At 46.1% G+C, this 27,513-nt stretch overlaps 1 protein-coding gene across 1 annotated transcript in view; it reads right to left on the reverse strand.

Annotated features, from left to right (window-relative positions):
- Window positions 1-27,513, reverse strand: part of TOP1 (DNA topoisomerase I) — a 77,575-nt gene that overhangs the window by 16,631 nt on the left and 33,431 nt on the right. The window contains exons 4-13 of the mRNA XM_068263595.1: window positions 25,916-26,345; window positions 17,818-17,864; window positions 14,518-14,604; window positions 7,998-8,064; window positions 5,946-6,040; window positions 5,737-5,852; window positions 4,656-4,777; window positions 4,450-4,572; window positions 2,417-2,604; window positions 1,503-1,647 (exon numbers count right to left, since the gene is read on the reverse strand). Of these exons, the coding sequence (XP_068119696.1) occupies window positions 1,503-1,647; window positions 2,417-2,604; window positions 4,450-4,572; window positions 4,656-4,777; window positions 5,737-5,852; window positions 5,946-6,040; window positions 7,998-8,064; window positions 14,518-14,604; window positions 17,818-17,864; window positions 25,916-26,345 (1,420 nt within the window). The remainder of the gene's footprint in view (window positions 1-1,502; window positions 1,648-2,416; window positions 2,605-4,449; window positions 4,573-4,655; window positions 4,778-5,736; window positions 5,853-5,945; window positions 6,041-7,997; window positions 8,065-14,517; window positions 14,605-17,817; window positions 17,865-25,915; window positions 26,346-27,513) is intronic.

Here is a 27,513-nt window from a genome sequence, read left to right on the forward strand (position 1 = left end):
TTGCCATTTGTTATGTAATCTCAAATAGTTGAAAGATTAGAAATATATATGCATCTACTATGGTATATAACTTAATTGTTTGCATTATTATATAAATATTGTATCTGGTGTGCTGTGAATAATCATATGACTTTCTCAGTTAAACTGGTGTGTACCTTTGACGTCCTTAAAAATGAACTATGAGTGAACTGCGGAGTGAACTTAAAACTGAACTTTGAGGAATACAACTCAGTTACATGCAATGTGTATATTCCAAGTTGGCTCAGATTCAAGGTCAGGCTCATCACGTGGCGAGACAGGTCTTTCTAGTGACGACCCGAAACTCACAAGAGTATAAATATGGCCTTGAAAAGCTCAGTCGGACACAGATAGAGGCACCCTATATCGTATGGCTTAGAGAAATGGGGCTCAATCTCAGGATCGTGGATTCAGGCACCCAGGAATGAGAGTTTGGTAAAGTATCTTTTTAATTCATGTACTTCAGATAACCAAAGCTGTTAGATATTTATTATGTTACTTTAATATTTCTTATACCATTGTTCTATGTAATTTTGTATATTATTTGTATATGTTACGGCCAGAACCCGAAGTTTGGCCACTTCTAGTTCTGGCCGGCCACTTCGGGTTCTGGCCGGCCAATGTGCGAAGTTGCCGCTGCGCTGCGGCCAATGTGAGAAATGGATTGATTCCTGTGACATTAAGGTATCTTCTGGCCGCAGCGCAGCGGCCAAACTTATAACAACTTAGTTAATTTAATGCAATTAAGTCGTCGGCAATGTAACAATTCAAGCCGCCGGCTTTTGGTCTGCCTCACTCTCCTACCCCCCCCCCCCGCGTCTCTCTCTCCTCCTTCTCTTATGGGCAGCCGTTCGTCGCACCAGGAAAGCAGAGCGGGGAGGCTGCAGACATTGCTTCTGTCAGCACCCGCTCTGCAAGAACGGCAGGGAAGCCTGCCACGACGAACGACTCTGGAGGGGGCACGCGTGTCCCCGCCGGCTGCCCATAGGAGAGCGAGAGAGGCGGGGGGAGGAGAGAGGCAGAGAAAAAGCCGGCGACTTGAATTGTTACATTGCCGCCGGCTTAATTGCATTAAATTAACTAAGTTGTTATACGTTTGGCCGCTGCGCTGCGGCCAGAAGATACCTTAATGTCACAGGAATCAATCCATTTCTCACATTGGCCGCAGCGCAGCGGCCACTTGGCACATTAGCCGGCCAGAACCCGAAGTGGCCGGCCAGAACTAGAAGTGGCTTCGGGTTCTGGCCGTAACATATATAACTACAATAGTACATTAGACTTATTTCAATGGAGATATCTGTGATACTACAAATACATATTGGTGGTATGACAGTGGATATACAGCCTCCTCAAGAAGAACAGACACTTGAGTTTAGTACTCTCCATAGTATAGGCACCTTAGAAATGTACGCTCTCTTAACACCAGGCCAGAGATGTGGGCAAAGCTATGTAGGTTATATTGCAGATTAAGGTTTTTCTCTTACCTTAATACGGGAACTGGGGTTCAACATGATGTACTTGATGGACCCCTGGATGTTTTCTGTCCAGGATACAAGCCAGGTAACCTTATTGTCATACCTCACTTCTTTCCATTTGTGTCCAGCCGGAGCAGCAGGGATCTTTGAGTCTCTGAGTGAGAACACAAGTCTTCAATCAACGTAATATTTAGACAGGGAACATAAAACTTACGACAAGCCAGGGCAACATTCTGCAAGGATTGGGGGTGTTTACCAGTTGGTGGAACATTTGGCTAATAGCATTGTTCTCCCCACAGAACATGCCACTGGAAACTTGGTGGATTCCTAACACCCCCCCCCCCCCCCCATGACGTTGCTAGCTTGTACGCTAGTGATGCGCCTGTATAACCTCAGCCATGCACTGTAGTCCAAAAGATCAGTTGTGATGTCATGCCTCATACATGTGTATGAGGCTTTAGTGTCCTTCTCTATCTTTACAAATAGAGAAAAATTTTGGTCGGTGGCTTTATTCCATTGACTAGGAGTGTAAATCAATAGGCTTCAAAAGTTACTAGTTTTAAAGCAGACCTGAACTCAGAACGTCCCCTCTGCTGTAAAAGATAAGCAACAGCATAATAGCCTTTAAAGAAAAACATTCCTTTGTTAAAGAAAAAAATCTGCAGTGTATCTACTTCCTGCTTTCATGAGGGTTAACATCGTGTTTACAAATTAGCTGCTTTGCCAAGGCTGCCAGCTGACTAGCTAAGAGATCAATTTAAAGTTGTCAGTCACAGATGAGGGGGGAGGGGGGGAAGGGAATTAGCTAGGCTAAACACTAAATAAATATAGGCTGCATTTCTCTGTGTTTTCCTTCCGTCCGGAGTTCAGGTCCCGTTTAAAAACACTGGCCATTCCAGCACATACTTCAGGCTATGACCTACTTGCTGCAGTTGATGATGATGTCCTCAGGCATAATCCTCCTTTTAAGTTTGCCCATTTTGGGATGATCTCCTCGGCCTCTAAACAACCCTGGAGGTTCTATCCTGAAGTTGGCAATTCTTTCTTTGTGGTTGTCCATCATGCAGTAGCCATATTCCTCCACTAGCCTCTCATTCTCCGCTTTGATTTTCTGCAGAAAAAGAAAAATAGTTATGATCTGAGCCTTCGCTCATGAAACCAGAATGAGAATCACTGATAGAGATGCTAATAAGTAGTTGGGCACCAGATGACGTGGATGTGCAGGCACGAGTGCCCGTCTAGGTGCAGCAGAGCCGACCCTGCCGGTGGGTCGCCATTATTGCGGTCAGCCAGCAGGAACACCGAAGAGGACCAGGGTTGCGGCACGAGACAGACGGCTGCGAGGGCAGGTGTGTACAAAATAGATTATATATATTGCATCGGAAGTCCTTTAAAGTAAACCTGAGATGAACAAAGAATTGTACATACCCGGTGCTTCCTGAAGCCCCTTTCAGGCTGATTGGTCCATCGTCGTTTATTTTCTCCAGTAGATGCTTCGTCATCTTCGCCAGTCGGGGCGACTGCCCCACACCCGGGAACTTCCTGCGCCTGAGCAGTATGTTCCAAGCCGTGAAAGCACGAGTGGCCAGACTGCACCAACTGGGGAAGATCACAGGACATCTATGGAGGATCTAGGCGGCGCGAGGATGGCGAGGGACAGATTAACCTGAAGGGGCTGGAGGAAGCCTCATGTATATATCCTGTTTTTCTATTTCTTCATCTCAGGTACACTAATGTGTGTTGGGGCAGTAGATGACCATTAACCTTGGAAACTGGCTCTACGTGGCAAAGAAAGAAGTTAGCAATGGCAGGAAAACCCAATTAATTATGCCCACATCGTCTGTAGCGCTGTACATAGTACAAAAACCTACAATAGCGGGGAGGATAGATGAACAGTAAAATGAGAAGAACCAGCGGCAAGTACAAATACATCCAATTAATGTGCAGTATGAAATAATCACAGATACTGGTACATTTATGTTTATATGAAAAAAAAGCAAACAAAAACAAAATAAACCAGAAACATAAGGGGGAGGGTCCCTGCGAGTTTACAATCTAGAGCAGGGGTGTCAAACTCAAATACAAAGTCGAAAATTTAACACCAGGACCAAGTCACGGGCAAACCTGGTGGCCACCTCCCTCGACCCCCATACAGTCCCTGGTGTCTACTGATCCTCCTTCCCCTATACAGTTTTCTGGTGACTAGTGCTTTTCATCTTTTCTTCCCCTTATGGTTTCCCTAGTGATCTAAGGCTTTACCTCCAATATAGATTCCCTGGTGGTCTAGAGTGGGCCAAACAAAATGTAAAGTGGGGAAACCACTTGTGGGCCAAGTTTGATGGCTCTGCGGGCCATAGTTTGACAGGTATAATCTAAAGGGTAGTTGGGTGAAGACACTAGAGAAGTAGCCAGTGAGCCTCAAATTGTAGCCACCACAAATTATAATATTGTCTGAAAAGGTGTGTCTCAAAGGTACGTTTGAAAATATTCCAGGCTTGGATCATAAAAGACAGGCTGTGGGAGAGGATTCTAAAGGAGAAGTGACACTTGAAAAAAGTCCTGGATGCAAGTGAGAGGAGGTGACCAAGCTGGACAACAAGAAGGTCTGGTGGGAGGAGAGAAGGCATCTACAGATTGTGCATCATGCAGGGGAACAGTCAAGAAAAGCCAGACTGTACTGAAAGTTCCAGTCTCTTCTGCATAGAGAGACAGAGGAGCAATCCTGTTAGGGTGGGCCAGGCACAATTAAGATGCAAGCACAAATGGGAAACCGTTCTAGCCAAGGACAGCCAGCTCTACAGCATTGACAATTGGATGTGGCAAAGCCTAAATGAAAAATCTATTTGGCCAAGAATGTATACGTTTAGTATCAGAACATTGCTACGCCACCCCCCCCCCCCCCCCCGACTCACTATGGTGCCATACATGTGGTAACCACAATATAAAATAGTATTACCAGTTTCTCTTCCTTGGTCATCTGCTTCCTGGCCTCGGACTGAGCTTTGAAGTACTGGGCCATCTGAGTGAAGTCACACTTGTTTAGGTTGGTGAGGAGGTTTCGCTCATCTGCAGTCATTTCCTACAGCAGGACAGAACACTGGTGAGACAACAAGCCTACATGATACACACTCACCAGGTGGAACACAAGATCACCCAATTTACCTTCTTCCAGTCTTTAAAGAAGTTCTTCCTGAAGATTTCTTTTGTAGTGTATTCGTGTTCTAACATCTTTGCAAAGAAAGTGGCTACTTCTTCAGCTTTGGGACTGAGCTTGATGTGTTTACCTGTTGGAAACACAGAAGTCACAAAATTAACACACTTAGCCACTGTGCTGCACTGTACAGATGTATTTGTTTTGTGTAGAGTGGCAAAACACACCAAAGCTCTGGAATGAGGTCTGTAAAGTGAATGGAAAGCTCTTTAAACTGCTTCAACATACTAACTCCAGCTTATCAGATGTATTGTCAAAGGGAACAGGTGGTGAAATTCCATAAATCTGGTACATCAACTACTTTTGGGCACCAAACACCATGGAAATGTCATTAAACACAAAAAATACCATGAGGGAGGTCTCTAATTGAGCGTGCCTACAGGATGCTGCTCCTCTGGTCCCAAGCCTGTATGGGATGTGCCACCTTCTCCACTCCGGCCGCAGCAACCACAGTTTCTAACTTCCCTGTAGTGTTGTGCGCTTATGCCGGGAGATGTAGTCCATGGATGCAAGTACATCTTGTACTTGCCTTCACAGACATCTAGCATGCATTGTGACGTTCTCAATACTGCAGGGAAGGCAAGAAACCGCGGTTGATGTGGCTGGTTGGGACCAGTACTCTGCCAAACCCCCTTCCCCTCCGCCACAGGGATTTGGGCTTGATCAATCAGGCAACAGTTCAGAAAAGAGTGCTGTGCAAGATGCATTTCTAGGCTACAGACTGGTGACGCATTTTGTGGCTGGCAGAGGGATGGCAGAACAGAGCACAATGGAGTAAGTAGACAAGGTGGAGTAAGTAGACAAGCTTGGCTGAGATGATCCTGCACTCTTTCAAGCATGCATCAGGGCTGTTTGTACACACCCACTAGATTCTCAGCAGCCGAGAACATTCTAGCGTGTTTACTGGCCTGGTGTCATAAATGGTGCCAGACTTTCTCACTTACCAAGCTGCTCCCACCGGCACTACTAGAACAGTGCCACATTCAAATAGGTGAAATGTGCGGAATCAATCATACATGAAGCCAGACTTACCATCATAGAAAAATTTCACATTGTCAGGGAGAGGCTCATAAGGGGGAGCAAATACAGGCCCTTTGTGTTCCAGGAATTTCCACTTGATACCATCTTGATGTCGCTCCTCCTCCCACCTGTAAGCAATGACCAGCAAGCAATTGGTAAAGACAGCAGCTATAGTGTATAACTTTTCCCCTGATAAAAAAAAACCCCAAACCTAACCTTACCATTTCCACTTCTCCTCCTCCTTTTTCACCTTTTTCTTCTTAACCTCACCCTCCTGGCCTTTGACTGTGCCTTTTGTTTTTTTAGGCTTTACATCCTGAAAAACACCAGGTTACAACAACCCAAAACCATATTATTTTTAAAATGTACCTAAGGCAAGGGGGAAGGAGGGGGGAGGGGAAGAATGTATACATACTTGGGGCTTCCCCCAGGCTTACCACGGTCTTGCTGTCCTTCGTCTCTTGGGTCTTCTGAAACTGGCCCCCAGAAAAGTTCTCCAGTCGGCGCAATGCTGCTCTGCGCGGCCGCAGAAAGCTCCCAGGTGCAGGAGCGCAATGGAGCAGCGCATGTGCAGTACACTGCAGACTTTCCATGGGCAATTTCAGATGAACCAGGAGGCGAAGGACAATGGCGAGGTAGCGGTAAGCATGGAGGAAACCCCAGGTATGTATAAAATGTTCCCCACTTCACGTATCAGGTTTAAAGAGTTCCTGTAAAGACAATGGGGCTGATTCACTAAAGAACGCCAATCTTAACATGTAAAGAAAGCACACATTAAGATTACCACCCTTTACGGGACTCAAGCAACATAAGTGGTGCATGTCCATAGCAAGTTATGCAATTTGCATGAGCAACATAATTGTTTTAAGCCCATTACACAATTGGAAGTCGCTATGTAAATTGCATAAACTAAATGTGCACTATCTGTACATGTAAAGATTTGCGTTCAATAAATCAGCCCACCATATATTTTTGCTACTGAAATCCAAATCAACACGAATGCCAAATTCTAATACGGATACTAATAAGTGACATGCAGCAGGTAGAGTATAAAATGTTTGATTTGTCAGAGTGCGCACCTTATACCAAGAGTTGTCATTGAAATGACAATTATATCAAGTGGGTGCAAGTTTGCAAATAGACCAAATTTTTTTAAAACGGCATACATTTGTAGAACCTTAGCATCAACTTAAAGTTATTTGCATTGCACTGGCCATCCCTGTGTAAAAGCAGCTGCTGCTTCTGCTTTCCTCCAATGAAAAAAGTCAGAGTGCTACCATTTTTATCTTCAGTTCAGAAGGGACCCTGAGCAGTGGACAAAAAGCAAACAGTAGGAACAGAGGAAGAAAAATATGTACTAACAATTTATGTGGGGATCTACCACAGCATCAGACTGTTTGAGCTGCATAATATCAGGAATACATGATGGGTTAAAGCACCATTGCTAATGCACACATTCACTACAGGGCTGTTCTCTATTACTACTACATTAAAGAGAACCCGAGGTAGGTTTTACAAATCCTATTAGCACACAGAGGTTGGTTCTGCATATAATGCCCAGCCTCTGTTGCTATATTATCTCCTGCCAGGCCCCCTGCGCTCTGCTGTGCCCCCCAAAGTAAAGCGCCGTTCTAGTGACACGCAGCGTCACCAGCAGGCTGTTTACATGTACACTGTCACTCTCCGCCGCTCCCCCGCCTCCTCTATGTTGCTGCTCCCCGGCCACGTCCCTCCCCTCCCCGCTGATTGGAGGGAAGGGACGGGGGCGGGGAGCGGCAGAACCAACTTCTGTGTGCTAATAGGATTTGTAAAACCCACCTCGAGTTCTCTTTAAGGCTGGATCCACACTATAAGCGCTTTTGTGAGCACTTGTTAAAAAAACCCCCCAAAACCGCTCCCACTCCCTTTCATTAAAATCACGGTACAAATTGTGTACGTTTTTCGAATACGCGATCGTGGCAATTTTTCCCGCAATCTTAATGAAAGTGAATGGTTTTTTAACAAGCGCTCAGCAAGCGCTAATCAAACGCAAACGCTCACAAAAGCGCTTATAGTGTGGATCCGGCCTAAGGGTCAATCTGAACACTACAGAAGTTACATCCAATCTACTGGTTATAGATGTTAAAACTGTGCAAGTAACAACCTAGCTCTAAGAAAAAAAAAATGAAAAGACTGTACCAAGCAGATGTTTATTTCCTAGTGCCTAGATTCAATCAGTTGGCTCCATTTTGCCCTCCTTTTAATAAAATAAATATGCAACCAAGCAGTCTTACCTCTTGTTTTCGCTTTTTAGCCTTTTTGACATCTTCTGTTTTGATTTTTTTGGGCTTGTAGTCAGCACTTAAGAAAAAAGAGAAAATGTTGGAAGGATTAGTCTGCAGCTTAAATGCAGGATGAAACTATTTTCTGCTACAAGAAACACCTCAAAGGAATAATAAGAGACCATAAGACGGCCATGCTGTCTACACACTCCAACCCCTTTTAGAGCAAGGATGACCAATAAATAAGCATGAGCCATATTTAAAAAAAAAAACAAAAAAAAAAAACCCAGAACTCACTTGCGAAGGGAAATCTAGATTTATAAAAGGAGTTGCGAAGTGAAAATCATTCATTCAGATATACTTACCTGGAGGCTTCTTGCATCCCCTAAAAGTGTGCATGTCCCTCGATGCAGGTCTGCGCTTCTCCACGTTCTGGGCCTCGTAATGGGTCATGGCTTCTGCGCATGCGGCTGCCCCCTCGTGAATGCTCCCCCGCTGCTGGGAGTGTTCTCGCCAGAGACTCACACACCTTCGCAGAAGCTGAACCTCTACAGGGCCGAGAGCGTGGAGCAGAGCGAACGCGCGATGAACGACACACACACACACACACTTCTAGGGGCTGGAAGAAGCCCCAGGTAAGTAAATCTGAACGCATTATTCTCACGCTGCAACTCCTTTAAAAACACACCACCTTTATATGAATTTCATAGAACATTTTCAATACACACCATTGGCAAATTTTTTTTTGAATGTGCAAAAGCACTAAACAAAAAAAAAATAAAAAAAAATACTACTACGCTTGGGATCTTTGGAGACAGACAGCAGTCTGCTGCCACAGGCATAAGGAAGGGGGGTGGGAATGCACGGTCAGCTGACAGGCCTCCCTGCTGACCAACAGCCTATCAACGAAGGGTAGGAGTAAGCGGGCAATGGTCCCATGTCACAGAGGAACAAGCACGTAGCTAATGGATCAGCATACATGCTCTGAATCAGTCGTGTAAAACATGCTAGAGCCCATTCCAGAGTAGCCAGGTAAGGGCCCGTTTCCACAGGCGTTTATGATGCAAGGCGATCATCGCATCCCCAGCAGGTACTTCCGGTTGTCATCCGTATAACACGATACGGCAATTGGATGTGCGCTGCGGAAAACTGCAGCATGTTATACACGCATTTCCCCCGTGTCGCACCAAATCGCGCAGGTCAATTCGCGTCAATGGAAACTACTCAATTGACGTGAATTGGTTGCATTTTCCTTGCGGTGCAGGGATCGCCCCGCACTGTGTAGTGGAAACGGGCCCTAAATCATGAAGAAATTTCTTTTCCAAACACAATTTACCGTATTTTCCGCCGTATAAGACGCACTTTTTCTCCCCAAAAAATGGGGAGAAAAAGTCCCTGCGTCTTATACGGCAAAGGCAGGGAATCCCCAACTTGCGAACGCCCGCCGCTATAAACCGCCGCCCCGCCGCCATTGGGGATTCCCTGCCTGTGTGGGCAATCACTGTGCCTGGCTCCCCCGCGTGCCTTAGCGTTTCCCCTCTATTTACCTCCTGCCCCCCTCCATGTGCGCATCTCCCCGTTCCCCCCCGTGTCTCCGATGTAAATATTTCCCCCCTCCGGGTCTGCAGCTGCAGCGGCTTACCTAATACATGCCGCCGCGAAGTCTGCAGACAGCCGGCTACTCCATATGTTTCCTCTACTGCGCGGCCTGTACTGATTGCGTCATCAGTAGCCGCGCAGTAGAGGAAACATATGGAGTAGCCGGCTGTCTGCAGACTTCGCGGCGGCATGTATTAGGTAAGCCGCTGCAGCTGCAGACCCGGAGGGGGGAAATATTTACATCGGAGACACGGGGGGGGGAACGGGGAGATGCGCACATGGAGGGGGGCAGGAGGTAAATAGAGGGGAAACGCTAAGGCACGCGGGGGAGCCAGGCACAGTGATTGCCCACACAGGGGGGAAGGATTTACAGCGGGCATATCTGAGACGCGGGGGGTGGGTTGAGATGCGCACATGGAGGGAGGAAAATAGAGGGGAAAAGCTGAGGCATGCGGGGAGGCAGTCAAAGAATGACACGTGGGGGAGCCAGGACACAGGAGGACACATGGAGCCAGCCAGGACACATGGAGCCAGCCAGGACACATGGAGACAGGACACAGGAGGACACATGGAGCCAGGACACAGGAGGACACATGGAGCCAGCCAGGACACAGGAGGACACATGGAGCCAGCCAGGACACAGGAGGACACATGGAGCCAGCCAGGACACAGGAGGACACATGGAGCCAGGACACAGGAGGACACATGTGGAAGACAGGACACATGGGGAGAAGGGGCACACAGGACACATGGGGGAGAGGACACAGGAGGACACATGTGGGAGATGGCACACAGAAGGACAGATGGGGCACACAGGTGGAGAGATAAGGTACACGGGAGGACACAACATTTACAAAGACGCTCCTGGAATATAGACGCACCAGATTTAATATATATATTTTTTCCCAGGTTTTTGCCCTCTAAACTTGGGTGCGTCTTATATTCCGGAGCGTCTTATACGGCGCGAAATACGGTATATCCTAAAACAGAAAATATTGACTAATATTAAAGGGGCACTACAGCGAAAAACTAACATTTAATATATGTGCAAACATATACAAATAAGAAGTACATTTTTTCCAGAGTAAAATGAGCCATAAATTACGTTTCTACTATAATGCTGTCACTTACAGTAGGCAGTAGAAATCTGACAGAAGTGACAGGTTTTGGACTAGTCCATCTCTTCATAGGGGATTCTCAGCAAGGCTTTTATTCTTTATAAAGATATTCCCAAAAAAGGATTTAAAGAGGAACTCCAGTGAACATTTTAGTGTTGGCAGGTGATGTAGCTGCTGCATGGTTTTTGGCAGTTGGAAACTGCTGTAACAGCTATTTTCCACAATGCAACAATGTTCACAGACAGGAAACTGTAAAAAAAATTATGTACTTTTCTTGTGGGAGGGGTTTCACCACAATATCAGTCATACAGCGCCCCCGATGGTCTGTTTGTGAAAAGGAATAGATTTATCATGTAAAAGGGGGTATCAGCTACTGATTGGGATAAAGTTCAATTTTTGGTCGGAGTTTCTCTTTAAACAATGATGCTGGCCAGCATCCCTACAGTTGGCAGTTGGACAGAGCAACTGCCATTCACTAAGTGCTTTTGAAAATATATCCCTGAGAATCCCCTATAAAGAGATGGACTAGTCCAAAACCTGTCACTTGTCAGATTTCTACTACCTACTGTAAGTGACAGCAACATAGGAGAAAAGTAATTTCTGGCTCATTTTACAAATGTACTTATTCGTATATGTTTGCACATATTTTAAATTTTACAGTTTTTTGCTGTAGTGCCCCTTTAAGTTTCACATGAGTGAGCAGTACCCAAGTATCCCCCACAATGCATAGCTTCAGATCAGTAGCTGACTACACAAGTCATTACTTTAGGACTGTAAAAAGCCACAGTGCAAGGTTAACATATTTTGCTTGCGCAGTTTAAGTTGCACCCGGAGCAAGCAGTCAAAACACCCGATTACCATACTGGCCTTGGGTCAGTAATTTAGGAAGTAGTTGAGAAAATATATGAGTGGGAGTGTACTTGCTTTTAAATGATCTGAGTCTATGTGGGATGCTTATAAAAGATGAGTCCTTAACCTGAATATAAATGAAAGGATCACCCCACTAGTCTAGTCTTAGATGGCACTTCCTGACGCCTGCAAAGCAAGATCAACTTTCCAGCCAGCAGAGGGAGCAGCGAGCACAGAAACATCATCTCTGTTATAGGGAATGGGACATATACTCCTTCCACCCATTACTGGTATACAAAGTAGATAAACAATAGAAGCACTAGAAAAAAAAGTAAACATCCTTTACGTTTGAATTAGTTTAAATAAAATATTAGTTTAAAGACACTCACGCCAGGCTTCCCTTATAGGACACATCCGAGGAGAAAAAACAAGATCTACTTACCCGGCAGCCTATTTGCCCCTCGCCGCAGCTCAGTTGTCCCTTCCGCTGCAGATGCCAACCTCGCCATCTTCTGCTCCTGCATGAGGTTGCACTCCTGTGGCCAGGAGCGTTCTTTGCAGGCACAGTATTTCTTCACCTGTGCAGAATGCTCTAGGCCACGGGAGTGTAATCACAAGTGGCGTGGCCGCATGCTTGCGCAGAAGATGCCCACCTGGCAAGGTCAGCATCTAGAACGAAGGGGACACCGTAGCTGCAGCGAGGGACAGACAGGCTGCCAGGAGTTGGAGGAAGACCCAGGCAAGTCGTTTTTTTTTTCTCCTTGCAACTGTCCTTTACAGGACAACTGAAGTGAGAAGACTATAGAGGCTGTCATTTATTTCCTTTTAAACCATACCAGTTGCCTGGCTATCCTGCTTGTCTATTTGGCTGCAGTAGTGTCTGAATAACACCAGCAACAAGCATGCAGCTAATCTTGTCAGATCTGACAATAATGTCAGAAACACCTGATCTGCTGCATGCTTGTTCAGGGTCTATGGCTAAAAGTATTAAGACTCATCTACATGGTACAATTTTCCATCAGATTGGATCTATTAGATGATTTCCAACCGGTCCAATCGGATTGAGTTAGATTTTGTAATAGATTTTGGGCACTTAATAAAACAAAGTCTATCGCAAAATTGATCGTCTACTTACGATGCAATTTCTTATTAGATCTAATAGATCCGTCTATCTGATGGAAAAATGGTACAGTGTAGATGAGGCTTTAAGCCTAGTACACACAATGAGATTTTCTGGCTTACAATCTAATCCCTACTATAGTCCTATGTCTATGTATGTATTGTGTAGTGTATGTATCATAGTCTAGGGCCAATTTAGGGGGAAGCCAATTAACTTATCTGTATGTTTTTGGGATGTGGGAGGAAACCGGAGTGCCCAGAGGAAACCCACACAGACACAGGGAGAACATACAAACTCCTTGCAGATGTTGACCTGGCTGGGATTCGAACCGGGGACTCAGCGCTGCAAGGCGAGAGCGCTAACCACTACGCCACCATGCTGCCAATATAATATTTCCCGATTTCCGATCACTTCTATGAAAAACCGATTGCAAAATCAATCAGAAATAAGATTTGACATGTTGGAAATAATCTGGCAGTAAATCTGCCAGAAAATATAATTGTGTGTACCAGGCATTAGAGGCAGAGGATAAGCAGGACAGCTAAGCAACTGGTTATTATTGGCCTCCATATCCCTCTCAGTTGCCCTTTAAAGCCCAGAGTTATTAGCAAGTCTTTTGACGATCTCCAATATTATGGGCAACAAACCACATCAATGCTATCAATTGCTTCGGATTCAGATTCCCCCCTCCCCACATACACACACATTTCATCACAGGAACCATCCAATGCTGCCTGCGTAAACCCCAGAAGGAGCTGCTCACAGGAAAGGCATGCGATCCACAGTAAGCAAAGCGAGAGCAGAGGCCTTCCAATTGCTGCATTTTCTTTAAAGCGGGATTGTCACCATAAAAATCAAAATTTCAACAGCAACTGGTCTGAGTATATTAAAGTGGATCCGAGATGAACTTTTCCTCATTGCATAATTGTGTTCCTTTCCTATTGTTTATAGGGCATTCCTCAAGACAAATACTTTTTTGTTTTAATACTCTAATTCCCTATAAACTAAAGAAGCCACGCCCACAGGTTTTCAGAGAACCAAGGCACTTACAGACAGTAGCAACGGCTCATGGGAGCTCAGTCCGGGCAGGAGGAGGGGGAGGTATTACTAGCCAGAGATTTCAGAGGCAGAGGGGAGGAGGGGGGGGGGGGGGGATTAGTTTTTTTTGCTCAAGATGCAGATAAGCCTGCCTCTGAAATGTTTACAAACAACATGGCTGCTGTCATTGCATCACAGGAATATTCATATTCTATTGAAGCTGTTTAGATAGTTTACACAGCAAATCTAGCTACAAACTTTAGATAAGATATATAGACAAGTTACTTGTTATAGTTAGTTTTTCATCTCGGATCCGCTTTAAAAGTGATTAAGATGCTAATCCTGCATTCAAAACTTTTTCTGCTGTTATGGTTTGCAGTTATCACATACCAGGAGCACTGGCCCTTTAATTACCATCAGCCGGCAAAACAGTTGCATGCTGGGCGGTCTTTTTATATAGAAGATATTCATCCTCTTCCCTTTATTCCCCCCTCCTAATGAAATAAGACAGTGCACTTCCTAGTATAGACCTCAGTGGGAGTGTCTGAAGACTCTGGGAGGAGGGCGGGTAATACATAATAAGCAAGAGGAGGGTGGCAAGGGGGAAGGAGGGAGGAAATGCTTCAGAAATTCTGACAACGCATCCAAATCCATTTAGCCATGCATGGAACGGCTACAGGGATTCGGATGCGTAATAGGGCTGCACAAGTGCTGCTGTCTGTCTTGGAGATGCTCTGGTGTAAAGCTGACCTTAACCCAATGACAGCAGTTCTAGATAATAAGCATCCCCACAATGCCCGCCACATACTCATCATCATCTCTAGGCCTCTTCATTGCCTTTTTGGGAGAGAGCGTGAAGCCTTCGTCTTCTGGTTCATCTTTAATATGAGGAGGACTAAAAGAAGCAGGAAAAGAAAAAAAAATTATGGTTATACTCTTAACCACTTAAGGACTGCAGCCTTAAAAGGAACACTGTAAGGGGGTCGGGGGAAAATTAGTTGCACTTACCCGGGGCTTCTAATGGTCACCCGGAGACATCCTGTTCCCGCGCAGCCACTCACCAATGCTCTGGCCCCGCCTCCGATTCACTTCTGGAATTTCAGGCTTTAAAGTCTGAAAACCACTGCGCCTACATGGCCATGTCCTCGCTCCCGCTGACGTCAACAGGAGCATACTGAGCAGGCACAGACCATACTGGGCCTGCGCAGTACGCTCCTGGTGACGTCAGCGGGATTGAGAACACGGCAATGCAAGCGCAGTGGTTTTCAGACTTTAACCACTTGCCGACCAGGGGATTTTTCACTGATCGGTGCTGCGTGGGCTCTACAGCCCGCAGCACCGATCAGGAGTGCAGCAGGGCGATCAGACTACCCCCCTTTTTTCCCCACTAAGGGGATGTCCTGCTGGGGGGGTCTGATCGCCGCCGGCTGCAGTTGCTTAGCGGGGGGGGGGGGGGCTCTTCAAAGCCCCCCTCCGCAGCGTTCTCCGCCGTCTCTCCCGCTCCCTCTCCCTGTGAGCTGCGCAGGACGGATCTCCGTCCTGCGCATTGAAGGATAGGCTTCAGCCTATCATATGCCGGTGATCCCCGGCCAATCAGAGGCCGGGGATCGCCGATCTGCCTTACGGCGAAACAGCGGGGATTTCTTCCCCGCCTGTTTACATTTTAACGGCAAGCCGCGATCGGCGGCTCTCCGGCTGTTCACGGAGACACCCTCCGTGAACTGACATGGAAAGGCCGCTCGATCGAGCGGCCGTTTCCATGGTAACCCGCAGACGACCAGTTTATGCCAATCGGCGTTAGCTGGCCGTCAAGAGGTTAAAGCCTGAAATTCAAGAACTGAACTGGAGGCGGAGCCGGAGCATCAGCAAATGGCTACACGGGCACATGGTGTCTGCTTGTGGGGTCCATTAGAAGCCCCGGGTAAGTTCAACTCATTTTCCCCCCGACCCCCCTACAGTACTCCATTAAAACCCCTTAAGGACCAGACACTTTTTCCATTCAGACCACTGCAGCTTTAACGGTTTATTGCTCGGTCATACAACCTACTATCTAAATTAATTTTACCTCCTTTTGTCACTAATACAGCTTTCTTTTGGTGCCATTTGATTGCTGCTGTGATTTATTTTTTTGTCACAAGTTAGCAGAAAATGACACTTTGTGACACACAAAAAAAAAAATGAAATCTGCCACGGACTCACCATGCCCCTCTGAATACTTTGGGGTGTCTACTTTCCAAAATGGGGTCATTTGTGGGGTGTGTCTACTGTCCTGGCATTTTGGGGGTGCTAAATTGTAAGCACCCCTGTAAAGCCTAAAGGTGCTCATAGGACGTTGGGCCCCTTAGTGGAGAAATGTCGCTGTAAATGAGATTTTTTTTTTTTAAACTACACACAATTGTCCATTTACAGAGATATTTCTCCCACCCAGCATGGGTATGTGTAAAAATACACCCCAAAACACATACTACTCCTCCTGACTACGGCGCATGTAACTTTTTGCGGCCTAGGTGCGCTAAGAGGCACAACGTCCTATGAGTGCTTTTAGGATTTCACAGTTCATTTTGAGGAATTTGGTTTCTAGACTACTTACGGTTTAGGGCCCCTAAAATGCCAGGGCAGTATTGGAAACCCACAAGCGACCCCATTTTAGAAAGAAGACACCCCAAGGTATTCAGTTACGAGTATGGCGAGTTCATAGAAGATTTTATTTATATATGAAAATCAATTTCCGCTACCTTGTGACAAAAAAATAAAATCTTCTATGAACTCATCATACACCTAACGGAATACCTTGGGGTGTCTTCTTTCTAAAATGGGGTCACTTGTGGGGTTTCTATACTGCCCTGGCATTTTAGGGGCCCAAAACCGTAAGGAGTGGTCTGAAAAACAAATGCCTCAAAATGACTGTTCAGGAGTATAAGCATATGCAAATTTTGACGGCAGGTGGTCTATGAGGGGCCGAATTTTGTGGAACCGGTCATAAGCAGGGTGGCCTCTTAGATGACAGGTTGTATTGGCACTGAAGTGCAGGAACCGCAGGATGTTCTCAAATCGTGACCTGGACATGGCAGCAGAGAACATGGGCATGTGATGTATTGGGTGCGTAGACCAATAAGACCGCAATACATTCTTTTGGACTAGACCCATGTTAAGGAGAAGGCCCAAAAAAATGAGGGTGTGGGTGGGTGATCAGAAGGCATATTAGGGCCTGATTTGATGGGTAGGAGTGCTAGGGTGTGACAGGAGGTGATTGGTGGGTGATTACAGGGGAGAACTGTAAATAATGCACTTGGGAGGTGATCTGAGGGAAGGTCTGCGGGCGATCTGAGGGTGTGGGCGGCTGATCAGGTGCCCGCAAGGGGCAGGTTAGGGTCTGATCTGATGGGTTGCAGTGACAGGTGGTGATTGATGGGTGATTGACAGGTGATCAGTGGGTGATTACAGGGGAGAATAGATGTATACAGGGGGGGGTGATCAGGAACCCCCAGGTGGCAGTTCAGGACCTAATCTAAAATATAGCGTTGACAGATAGTGACAGGGGGTGATTGTTGGGTGATTAGGGGGGGGGGTGATTGGGTGCAAACAGTGGTCTGAGGGGTGCTGTGGGCGATCAGGGGGCAGGATATGTGTGTGTGTGTGTGTGTGTGTGTGTGTGTGTGTGTGTGTGTGTGTGTGTGTGTGTGTGTGTGTGTGTGTGTGTGTGTGTAATTACTACAAGGGCTGCCTCCTCCCCTGGTGGTCGCTCGATCACTGGGACCACCAGGGGAGGAGGCAGCATGTATAATACACTTTGTATACATAAAGTGTATTACACATTACTAACGGCGAGATCAGAGGGTTAACAACCCGCCGGCGCTGCCAATTGGCCGGCGGGTTGACGTCACCGGTGGATGGAGCCTAATGCCAGCGGATGCGCGCCCCGGCTAATCAGTCCCCCAGGTGCCGCCGATTGGCGTTACGCGGCCCTGGGGGAGCCACCTTGCCACCGCCCATAGGTAGTGGGCGGTCGGCAAGTGGTTAAGAAAAAAACAAACAAAACAAAAAACAAAAACACCCTACTAAATAAATCTCAATACATTTGTAAAGATTTATTTACGATCAGCCTTACCTAGAAAAACCATTTTCTTTTTTCACTTTAATGTCAGAGGATTTTAGCTGCAAGAGGAAAAAAAAAAGTTTTACTTCAACATGCAAACATAAGAGAGACAAACTTGTAAGACACTGGCAAGGAATAAGGCTACAATATGTACATTACGTTGAGGAAAGACTGAGGTACACTCATTTGAATCGCATGTATTTGTGAAAACTTGTAAAAAAACAAAAAAACAAAACCCCCGCAAAAAATGATGGGTAATGATGATGTCTATGGACTGCAAAAAATGCAGCGCTTTTTTTTTTTTTTTACAAACCAAATTAGGTAAAAAAGTAATTTGAATTTTTGCTTTTGTAAATTATGAATATTGATTAAAAAACTGCAAATGCGTGAAAAATGCACAGGAAAAACAGCTAACGCAGAAAAAAATGCACATGGCAGAGAACATGAACAGGTGTGTAGCTAGGGTTGCTGGTAACGCGTCCCACGAGGATTCCGCTGTGCCCCTCCGAATGTCGGCGATGTAAATATTTACCTTCCCAGCTCCAGCGCAGTAGCGGCGCTCTAAAGTAGGCGGAATTACCCGATCTCAGTCGGGTCTGTTCTACTGCGCAGGCGCAAGTCTCCGGCCCCTGCGCAGTAGAACGGACCCGACTGAGATCGGGTATTTCCGTATACTTCAGAGCAGAAACAGCGCCCCCGCTGAAGCCTGGAAAGGTAAATATTGAACAGGTTGTCTGATTTGTCGGGCCAGCTTTGAAGGGCTGCAGCGAGACCCCCGTAGGACAGAGGACGATGGGGGGAACCTCATTAGGATCCTGAGGCTTCACCCTCCCGAGGTGAGTACCCCCCAGGGGAAGTTTTCCTAGTTACAGTGCCTCTTTAAACCCAGAAGAAGGAAGCATGGGATGAGCGCATTGGCTGTAGGAGGTGACATAGGTAAGTTAACTCCACCTCTTGCAGGCAGGAAGTGCTACTTGTAATTTCAATTCAACCCTAGCCCAGGGATGTCAAACTCAAATACTAAGTGGGCCGAAATTGTACACCAACCCCAAGTCACGGGGAAACCTCAATGTCCAGTGGCCCCCTCCTCCCTTATAAAGTTCCCAGGTGTCTAATGGCCCCCATATTCCCCTAAACCAGCGTTTTTCAACCAGTGTTCCGCAGCACACTAGTGTGCTGCGGAACGTTGCCTGGTGTGCCGTCCTCTTATCCCCCCTCCCGCACGTCCCCGCGGCCGCCGCTGCTATTACCTTAGCAGCGGCCGCTCTCCCCTCTCCAGCGCATGTTTGTATTCTAGCAGCGCATCTCCCGGCTGCTCTGTGTGTGATGCGCAGGAGGCAGGGCTCGGTTTCCATAGTAACGGCGATACACATCGCCGTTACAGGAAGCGGCTGCCCTGCCTCCTTCCGCATCACACAGAGCAGCCGGAGATACGCTGCTTGAAATATACACGCGCAGGAGAGGGGAGGGGCGGCAGCTGCTAAGGTAATAACAGCGGCGGGGGGAACTATCCTGGGGCACTATACTAGCTATACTGGGGCACTATACTAGCTATACTGGGGCACTATACTAGGGCACTATACTGGCTATACTGGGGCACTATACTAGCTATACTGGGGGGCTATACTGGGGCACTATTCTGGCTATACTGGGGCACTATACTAGCTATACTGGGGGGTTATACTGGGGCACTATACTAGCTATACTGGGGGGTTATACTGGGGCACTATTCTGGCTATACTGGGGCACTATTCTGGCTATACTGGGGCACTATTCTGGCTATACTGGGGCACTATACTAGGGCACTATACTAGCTATACTGGGGGGCTATACTGGGGCACTATACTAGCTATACTGGGTGGCTATACTGGGGCACTATACTGTCTATACTGGGGCACTATACTGGCTATACTGGGGCACTATACTAGCTACACTGAGGCAACTAAACTCCCTACACTGGGGCAACTATGCTAGCTATGCAGCCCCCCCCCCATAGCCTGCTGCGCACGGCACTGTCCACTAGGTCGCGCAAACAACCGGGGGCCGCATCCCCCCCCCCCCCCACCCCGTTCCCCGGAGAAAAATTTGGTCAGACAGTGTTCCCCGGGCCGGAAAAGGTTGGGAACCACTGCCCTAAACAGTTCTCTGGTGTTTAGTGCTTTCCCCCTCCCTCCCCCATAGGGCTTCCCTGGTGTTCTAGGGCTTCACCCCCAATATAGCTTCCCTGGTGGTCTACAGACGGCCAAACATAATGTAAAGTGGAGAAACCACTTGAGGGACAAATTGAATGGCTCTGAGGGCCTGTTTCCACTACACGCAGATTGGATGCAGAAAAACTGACTCCAATGAATGTCTATGAACTTGTTTCCACTAAACACGATTTTTCTGATGCAGATTTTCCCATAGGCATTCATTGGAGTCCGTTTTTCTGCATCCAATCTGCGTGTAGTGGAAACAGGCCCTAAGGGTCAGATTTAGCCCACAGGTCAGAGTTTGACATGTATGCCCTGAGAGATTTTAAAAGTGTCAGTGATTTCAAAAGCACTTGTTAATGCAATGGTATGGGGGTTTAAAAAGGGGTGTGGGAATTAAAGAGAAAACAAACAAACAAAACCACATATGCTCTAGTGATATCACATACATAGCATTACATTGCGGGCAGGGCTGTGGAGTCGGTCCAAAAATCCACCGACTCCGACTCCTCGACTCCGACTCCTCTAATTTGCATATTACAATTTTGTTGATTAAAAGTATGTAACATGAAATTCGTCTCTTAACTGCCAACGCTTAGGAATTTTACAAGACAACTGAAGTGAGAAGGATATGTAGACTACTATATTTATTCCCTTTAGACTAAAACTAGTCCTTGGTAAGAGTACTTGTAAAAGGTACAAAGCGGAACAGAGAACATCTATCAGGCCCTAGGCAATGTAAGTGTGGGTACATGTAAGAATGATGTGCAGGTACTCTGCAGGGGAATGAGGAGATTGTAAACAGACAACACCTCTGTGTTCAATGTGCACAGCATTCTCAGTGGATTCCCTGCAGCTCTGTGGGGAGTGCATATGTAGAGTATAGTACTACTGTGTAACAAAGTAAACCTGAGACAGATGAAATTAAAGTTTTATACATACCTGGGGCTTCCTCCAGCCGCCTTCAGGATAATCAGTCCCTCGTTGTCCTCCTCCACCACCTGGATCTTCTGCTATGAGTCCAGGTACTTGAGTCAGTCAAGCGTAGTGCGCATGCACACACTCCGCCGCCAGGAGCATACTACACCTGTGCAGCACTATTGCGCAGGTGCAGAATGTTCCTGGCTGTGGGAGCGGCATGCGGCCGGACAGCGCTGACTGGCTGAATTACCAGGACTCATAGCAGAAGATCCAGGTGGTGGAGGACAGCGAGGGACTGATTAGCCTGAAGGGGGCTGGAGTAAGCCCCAGGTATGTATAAAACTTTACTTTTCAGCCGTCTCAGGTACCCTTTAATTTGTAGTCACCAAACCAAATTTTAACAACATATCAAATTATTGGATTTCATCAGCAAAGGGAGTACATACATTTGCATAAATCAGCATCAATGCAGAATTATTTCCATCTCGTTGACCATCTCTATTAGTGACACAGCTACACATCAGGCTTTATACTTACAGCATAGATGTTATTTAGTATATATAAGAGATTCCTGTGTACACATCATATATACAGTCACAATCAGATGTGTATATCTGACCTTAAAAATATGGGGACTGCTTTATTGAAGCAGCACAAGTAACTAATTTTGATTGGTTTATTTCATTTTTGTGGACTAAGCACAGCTATTACTGTATATATACACATTATCTTAATGACTATTATCTGAGAAATAGAACATTTTATCATATTTTCTATTTTAATTACAGTTACAAATTCATTAGGAGTCGGAATCGGTGCATTTTTTCCCGACTCCGACTCCAGGCACCCAAAATTGCCCGACTCCACGACTCCGACTCCACAGCCCTGACCCACTAGCAGCCTAAGCGCTAGTGAATTGAAAAAGCTCTTGCTAATGTAATGCTATGGGGGATTTTTATAAAATGGTATCCCTCTAGTGCAGGGGTAGGGAACCTATGGCTCGAGAGGCAGATGTGGCTCTTTAGATGGCTACATCTGGCTCACATACAAATCAGTAGGAGTTGAATCACTACGCTACACTGCTCAAGCAGCACAACTTAGTGTGGCAGCACAAGTAAAATTTTCAAAGTACTGCACGCTACTGCTGTAGCATGCGCTACTAACTTACTCACACTACCCCAAAATGAACAGCTGCTCTAGTTGTCCCACTCTGGACCCTGTCAGGTCCAGTGACTGTAGAGCGAGATCCCCGCACTTTGATTGGCTCAATGGGCTGCCTGTCACTTGACAGGCAGCCTATTGGGCCAAAGTGCAGAGATCTCGTCCTACATAGTGAATCAACCCACAAGTCAGCTAGCTAATTATACAAGCTGTTAGTCAGTATTTCTCCTGTCTGGCTATCGGGGAAATTGCTGATGTAGCTGAAACCCAAGAGAAGCTGAAGACGTGTCTGACACTTCCACTGCCCGGTGGATCAACTGTATACTCATCACCATGGCAACAGGGACGTGAGTCCTACTGTCCCAGTTTGGAACATAGTGTATGGCTCTCACAGAATTACATTTTAAAGGGGAACTGAAGAGAGAGGTATATGGAGGCTATCACGTTTATTTCCTTTTAGACAATACCAGTTGCCTGGCAGCCCTGCTGATCCTCTGCCTCTAATACTATTAGCCATAGCCCCTGAACAAGCATGCAGCAGATCAGGTGTTACAGTGGTTCAGACTTAGAAGTCTGATCTGACAAGACTAGCTGCATGCTTGTTTCTGGTTTTAATCAGATACTACTGCAGAGAAATAGACCAGCAGGGCCACCAGGTAACTGGTATTGATTAAAAGGAAATAAACATGACAGCCTCCATATACCTCTCTTCAGTTCCCCTTTAAAATATGTGGCGTTTATGGCTCTCTCAGCCAAAAAGGTTCCTGACCCCTGCTCTAGTGGGATCACACCCATAGCCTTACATTAGCGAGAGTTTTCAAATTCCAAAAGCGCTCAGAAAAGCACCCCTGGTGGATTCCAGGCCCAACAAGAGCCTTTGATATCACTGGTACTTAGTAAAGTGCTTGTAGCTTAATACCAGCCCTAACTGTATGAGACAGCTAAATTTGGAACAGTGATTTGGGCACCTCCATAGGTCGTAATGTGAATTACTGCTATATTGCCACTCAGCTGGTTATGCAGTACATGCCATGGTGATACGTCAGTATTAGAGATGGTCAATGAGATTCCCTCTTGCATAAAAAATAAAATAAAAAAGTCATGCAAACAGTACGCTAGTGAGCTTCTACCGTTATACTGTACAGGTGTTGTCAGATCCAACCACAACTGGCTACAGGTGATCAAATTCACACACAACTGGCTACAGGTGATCAAATTCACACCAAGAACAAATAGTGAGAAACTCTCTCCTCCATCACGTCACCAGAGCTGAACCAAAAGCAGTTTGCTGTGAGCCATACACAAGTGAACCTAAAGCCAAGTACCCACTGCAAGACTGAATCCCTGGAAACTGCTGCTGAACGAAGATTCCATGATCCACACACTAAAGATGTTTAGCGATGGGATGTGTGGAATAGCAATAGACCGCAAGAAGATTACTGATTGGATAGTCATACGGAGAAGATTGCAGGGAGAAGATTGCAGGGGGAAGTTCCATAGAATTTAGTGGAAAGATCATTTAAGATATCTGTACAAACTGGGGATACTGAACAAACTGACTTGATTTGTTCCGTCACGACGGTCTTTCAGAATGCCTGAACATTGTCATACATCGGCCGTCAGTAACTCATTTAAAAATCTTTCAAAGCGGACCTGAACCCAGAACTTCCTCTCTGCTCTAAAAGATAAACAGCAGCATAATAACCTTTAAAGAGAATCTGTATTGTTAAAAAAAAAAAAAAAAATCGCACAAAAGTAAACATACCAGTGCGTTAGGGGACATCTCCTTTTACCCTCTGACACAATTTCGCTGCTCCCCACCGCATTAAAAGTGGTTAAAAACAGTTTTAAAAAGTTTGTTTATAAACAAACAAAATGGCCACCAAAACCGGAAGTAGGTTGATGTACAGTATATCCACACATAGAAAATACATCCATACACAAGCAGGCTGTATACACCCTTCCTTTTTAATCTCAAGAGATCATTTGTGTGTTTCTTTCCCCCTGCAGCTATCTTCCACTGAAGTGTCAGGCTGTTTTGTTCCTGCAGAGTGCAGACAGCTCTGCCTGTATGTAATTCCTCAGTATGTGAAAGCCCAGCCAGCTCAGAGGAGGATTTATTCAGCTTGTAAAAGATAATAGAGCAGAGAGAAGCTGCACTAATCTAAATAACACACAGGCAGTGTGCAGAGAGGGGCCTGGAGGGGGGAGATGCATCACAGAACCACAACACTGAAGAACTTGGCAGCCTTCCAGACACAGGCTGACAAGTCTGACAAGAGAGAGATAAGTTGATTTATTACAGAGATGGTGATAGTAGAACGTGCTGCAGTAAGCCAGAGCACATTAGAATAGATTTTGGAACTTGTAGGATGGAAGAAAACCGGATGAAATTTTTGTTACGGAGTCTCTTTAAGGAAAACCATTTGTTACAGCCCCCAGAACTCCTGCAATAAAATTCCTGCGTTCATGGAAGCAGACAAAGAGTTAAAGTGGATCAGAGACAAATTTTTACTCATTGCATAATTGTGTTCCTTTCATATAGTTTATAGGGCATTCCTCAAGCCCAATATTTTGTATAATACTCCAATTCCCTATAAATTAAACAAGCCTTGTCCACAGCTTCTCCAGTGCCTTGGCACTCAGACTCATGTAGCAAGGGCTTATGGGAGATCAGTCTGGGCAGGAGGAGGAGGGGTTACTAGCTAGAGATTTCAGAGGCAGAGGGGAGTGAAGTTTTCACAGGCTGAGGGCTGGAGATGCAGATCAGCTTGCCTGTGTTTTATCACTTGCAGAATATGGCTGCTCTCATTGCATCACAGGAAGAACTAATCATATACTGTTGAAGCTGTTTGCAGCTAGATTTGCTGTGTAAACTATCTAAACTTTAGAGAAGATAGACAAGACAAGTTACTTGTTAGTTTTTCATCTCTGATCCGCTTTAACATCCTCTGTTTACAAACTAGTTAAGGCTGCCAAGATTCCTGTGCCGACACAGCTGAGATTGAATTACAGTTGTGATTACTTGCAGCTGAGGGGGAATTAGACAGGCTCTTCACTCTAAACACAAAACGTGGTGCATCAATCCGTGTTTTCCTTGTGTCCCGTGCAGGAGTTTAGGTCCACTTTAACCCGCTTGGAGATACGCAGTTTCTGAGGCTGTGTCCACGGGAGGGATTTTTTGAATTACATTTTCTATAGCCTTTGTAGCTAGCACTAGGCTAGCTTCCATTGTCCCCCAAGTCCCCTGCACCCTTCTGATCCCCCCGATCGCCACCGCTTTACGGTACCTAGCTGAGATCCTGCAAGAGCCGCAGCCTCCCTAATGAGCTTCAGTCGTCACTATGGCGACGACTGGACATGACGTCTGACGTCATGCGCAATCCTGATCCTCCCCATAGCGAAGCCTGGAGCTGATTGTAGAGGCTGCGACATCGCGGGATCCGGGGTGGGGCGGGATACGTATAACGGCGGCAATCGGGGGCAAGCAAAAGAGGAGCGGAGGGGACTTGGGGGACAATGGTAGCTAGCGAAGTGCTAGCTACAAAGGCTAAAGCAAATTTAACTCAAAATGTCCCTCCCGGGGCAGAGAAATCGTCTGCGGCGGCTACCCCGAGTGTAGGTCGAGTTAACGCCAGGAGGGTTAAGAAAAAGCGGTAGTTACACAATGTTGGTTTTGCAGTTGAGGTGGCATGAAGGTGACTGCATCAGACAGACTCGGGTTTACTACCCTTTTCATGAGACAGAGAGCTTACAGAAGACATGACAACAGCAGACTAGCAGAAAAGCAAGCGCAGGCTCATATTCTGTAAGCTAGCAGCGTTCTGATCACATACCTTTTCTTTTTCTTCTTTTCTTTTTTCCTTATCTTTATCCCTGTGTTTTTCTTTGTCTTTACGTTTCTCCTCCTTAACGCGATGTTTTTCTCCATCTTTATGCTTCTCAGTGTCTTTGTCCCTGTGTTTCTCCCCATCCTTTTCCCGATGTTTCTCGCCATCCTTGAGCTTCTCCCCATCCTTGTCCCGATGTTTCTCTCCATCTTTGTGCTTCTCACCGTCTTTCTCTCGATGTTTCTCTCCATCCTTTTCCCGATGTTTCTCTCCATCCTTGTGCTTCTCCCCATCCTTGTCCCGATGTTTCTCTCCATCCTTGTGCTTCTCCCCATCCTTGTCCCGATGTTTCTCTCCCTCCTTGTCTCTGTGTTTCTCGCCATCTTTGTGTTTGTCCTTCTCTTTGTGTTTCTTTTCAGAGGGGTCTTTGTGTTCACTGCATAAAACAAAAATGTAGGATTCTGTAGCTAGAGATTTCAGATGGGCACATGCAAAAGCCTAGCACAGCAATATGTAGCACCCGCACCAACTCTGGCATAAAACAACCCCTTCAAGTACAAAATAGGTTTTCCTATTCCTGTGTTAGGACCCATTCACACTAGAGCGTTTTGCCGGAGATTGCGCTCAAACGCTAGTGCTAGAAAACCCTATGGGCCCGTTCTTACTTGGGCAATTCACGCAAATCGCCAACGCGTAGCCTGCACCATTTTCAGACGATTTCCCAGCGATCGCGTTTCAGTGCTATACAAGCGCTAAGGGCTCTTTCACACTACAGGCAGCGGTAAAAAGACTAAAAACGCTGCGTTTTGGCTGCAGGTGTTTTAACGCCAACACATTACTATCAATTGTAATGAGAAACGCTGCGGTCAGCCCTAAAAAAGCTCATGGGAGCTTCAAAACGCAACGCTCCAAAAAAACTCACCGTTAAGTGTGAAATGTAAAATGAAAGTCTATGGACTTTCATTTTACCTTGGAATACGCCAACTATGGCCGTGGCGGTAAAACGCCGAAAAAGGCCTCTAGTGTGAAAGGCCCTAAACGTGATCGTGGAAAATTCGCTGCAGTATCCAGTGATTTTTCCACGTGTAATCGTGGAAAAAAAAAAAAATCACTCCGTTTTGCACTTTTATGCTTTATAAAGATATACTCTAAAAAGGATTTAAACAATGATGCTGGCCAGCTTTTCTGCTCGCTACACAGTGTTTTGGCAGTTGGACAGAGCAACTGCCATTCACTAAGTGCTTTTGAAAATAAATAAATCAATCCCTGAGAATCCCTTATGGAGAGATGGACTAGTCCAAACCCTGTCGCTTCTGTCAGATTTGTACTACCTACTGCAAGTGACAGCAACATAGGAAAAATGTAATCAATGGCTCATTTTACTCTTGAAAAAAAAAAAAAAAAATGTACTTATTGGTTTATGTTTGCACATTAACTTTTACAATTTATCAACAGTATCCGTTTAACATACCTGGGGCTACTTGCAGCCCCGAGCAGTCATCCTGTGCCACCCTTCCCTGCACCTGTAACCAGCAGAGGCGTCTCTGGCAAAGATGGCTGGCCATGCGCCTCATTGCGTCCTCATGCATGGCAGTGTTCTGCTC

Source organism: Hyperolius riggenbachi, chromosome 12, assembly GCF_040937935.1.
Source record: "Hyperolius riggenbachi isolate aHypRig1 chromosome 12, aHypRig1.pri, whole genome shotgun sequence".
Classification (NCBI taxonomy): Eukaryota; Metazoa; Chordata; class Amphibia; order Anura; family Hyperoliidae; genus Hyperolius; species Hyperolius riggenbachi.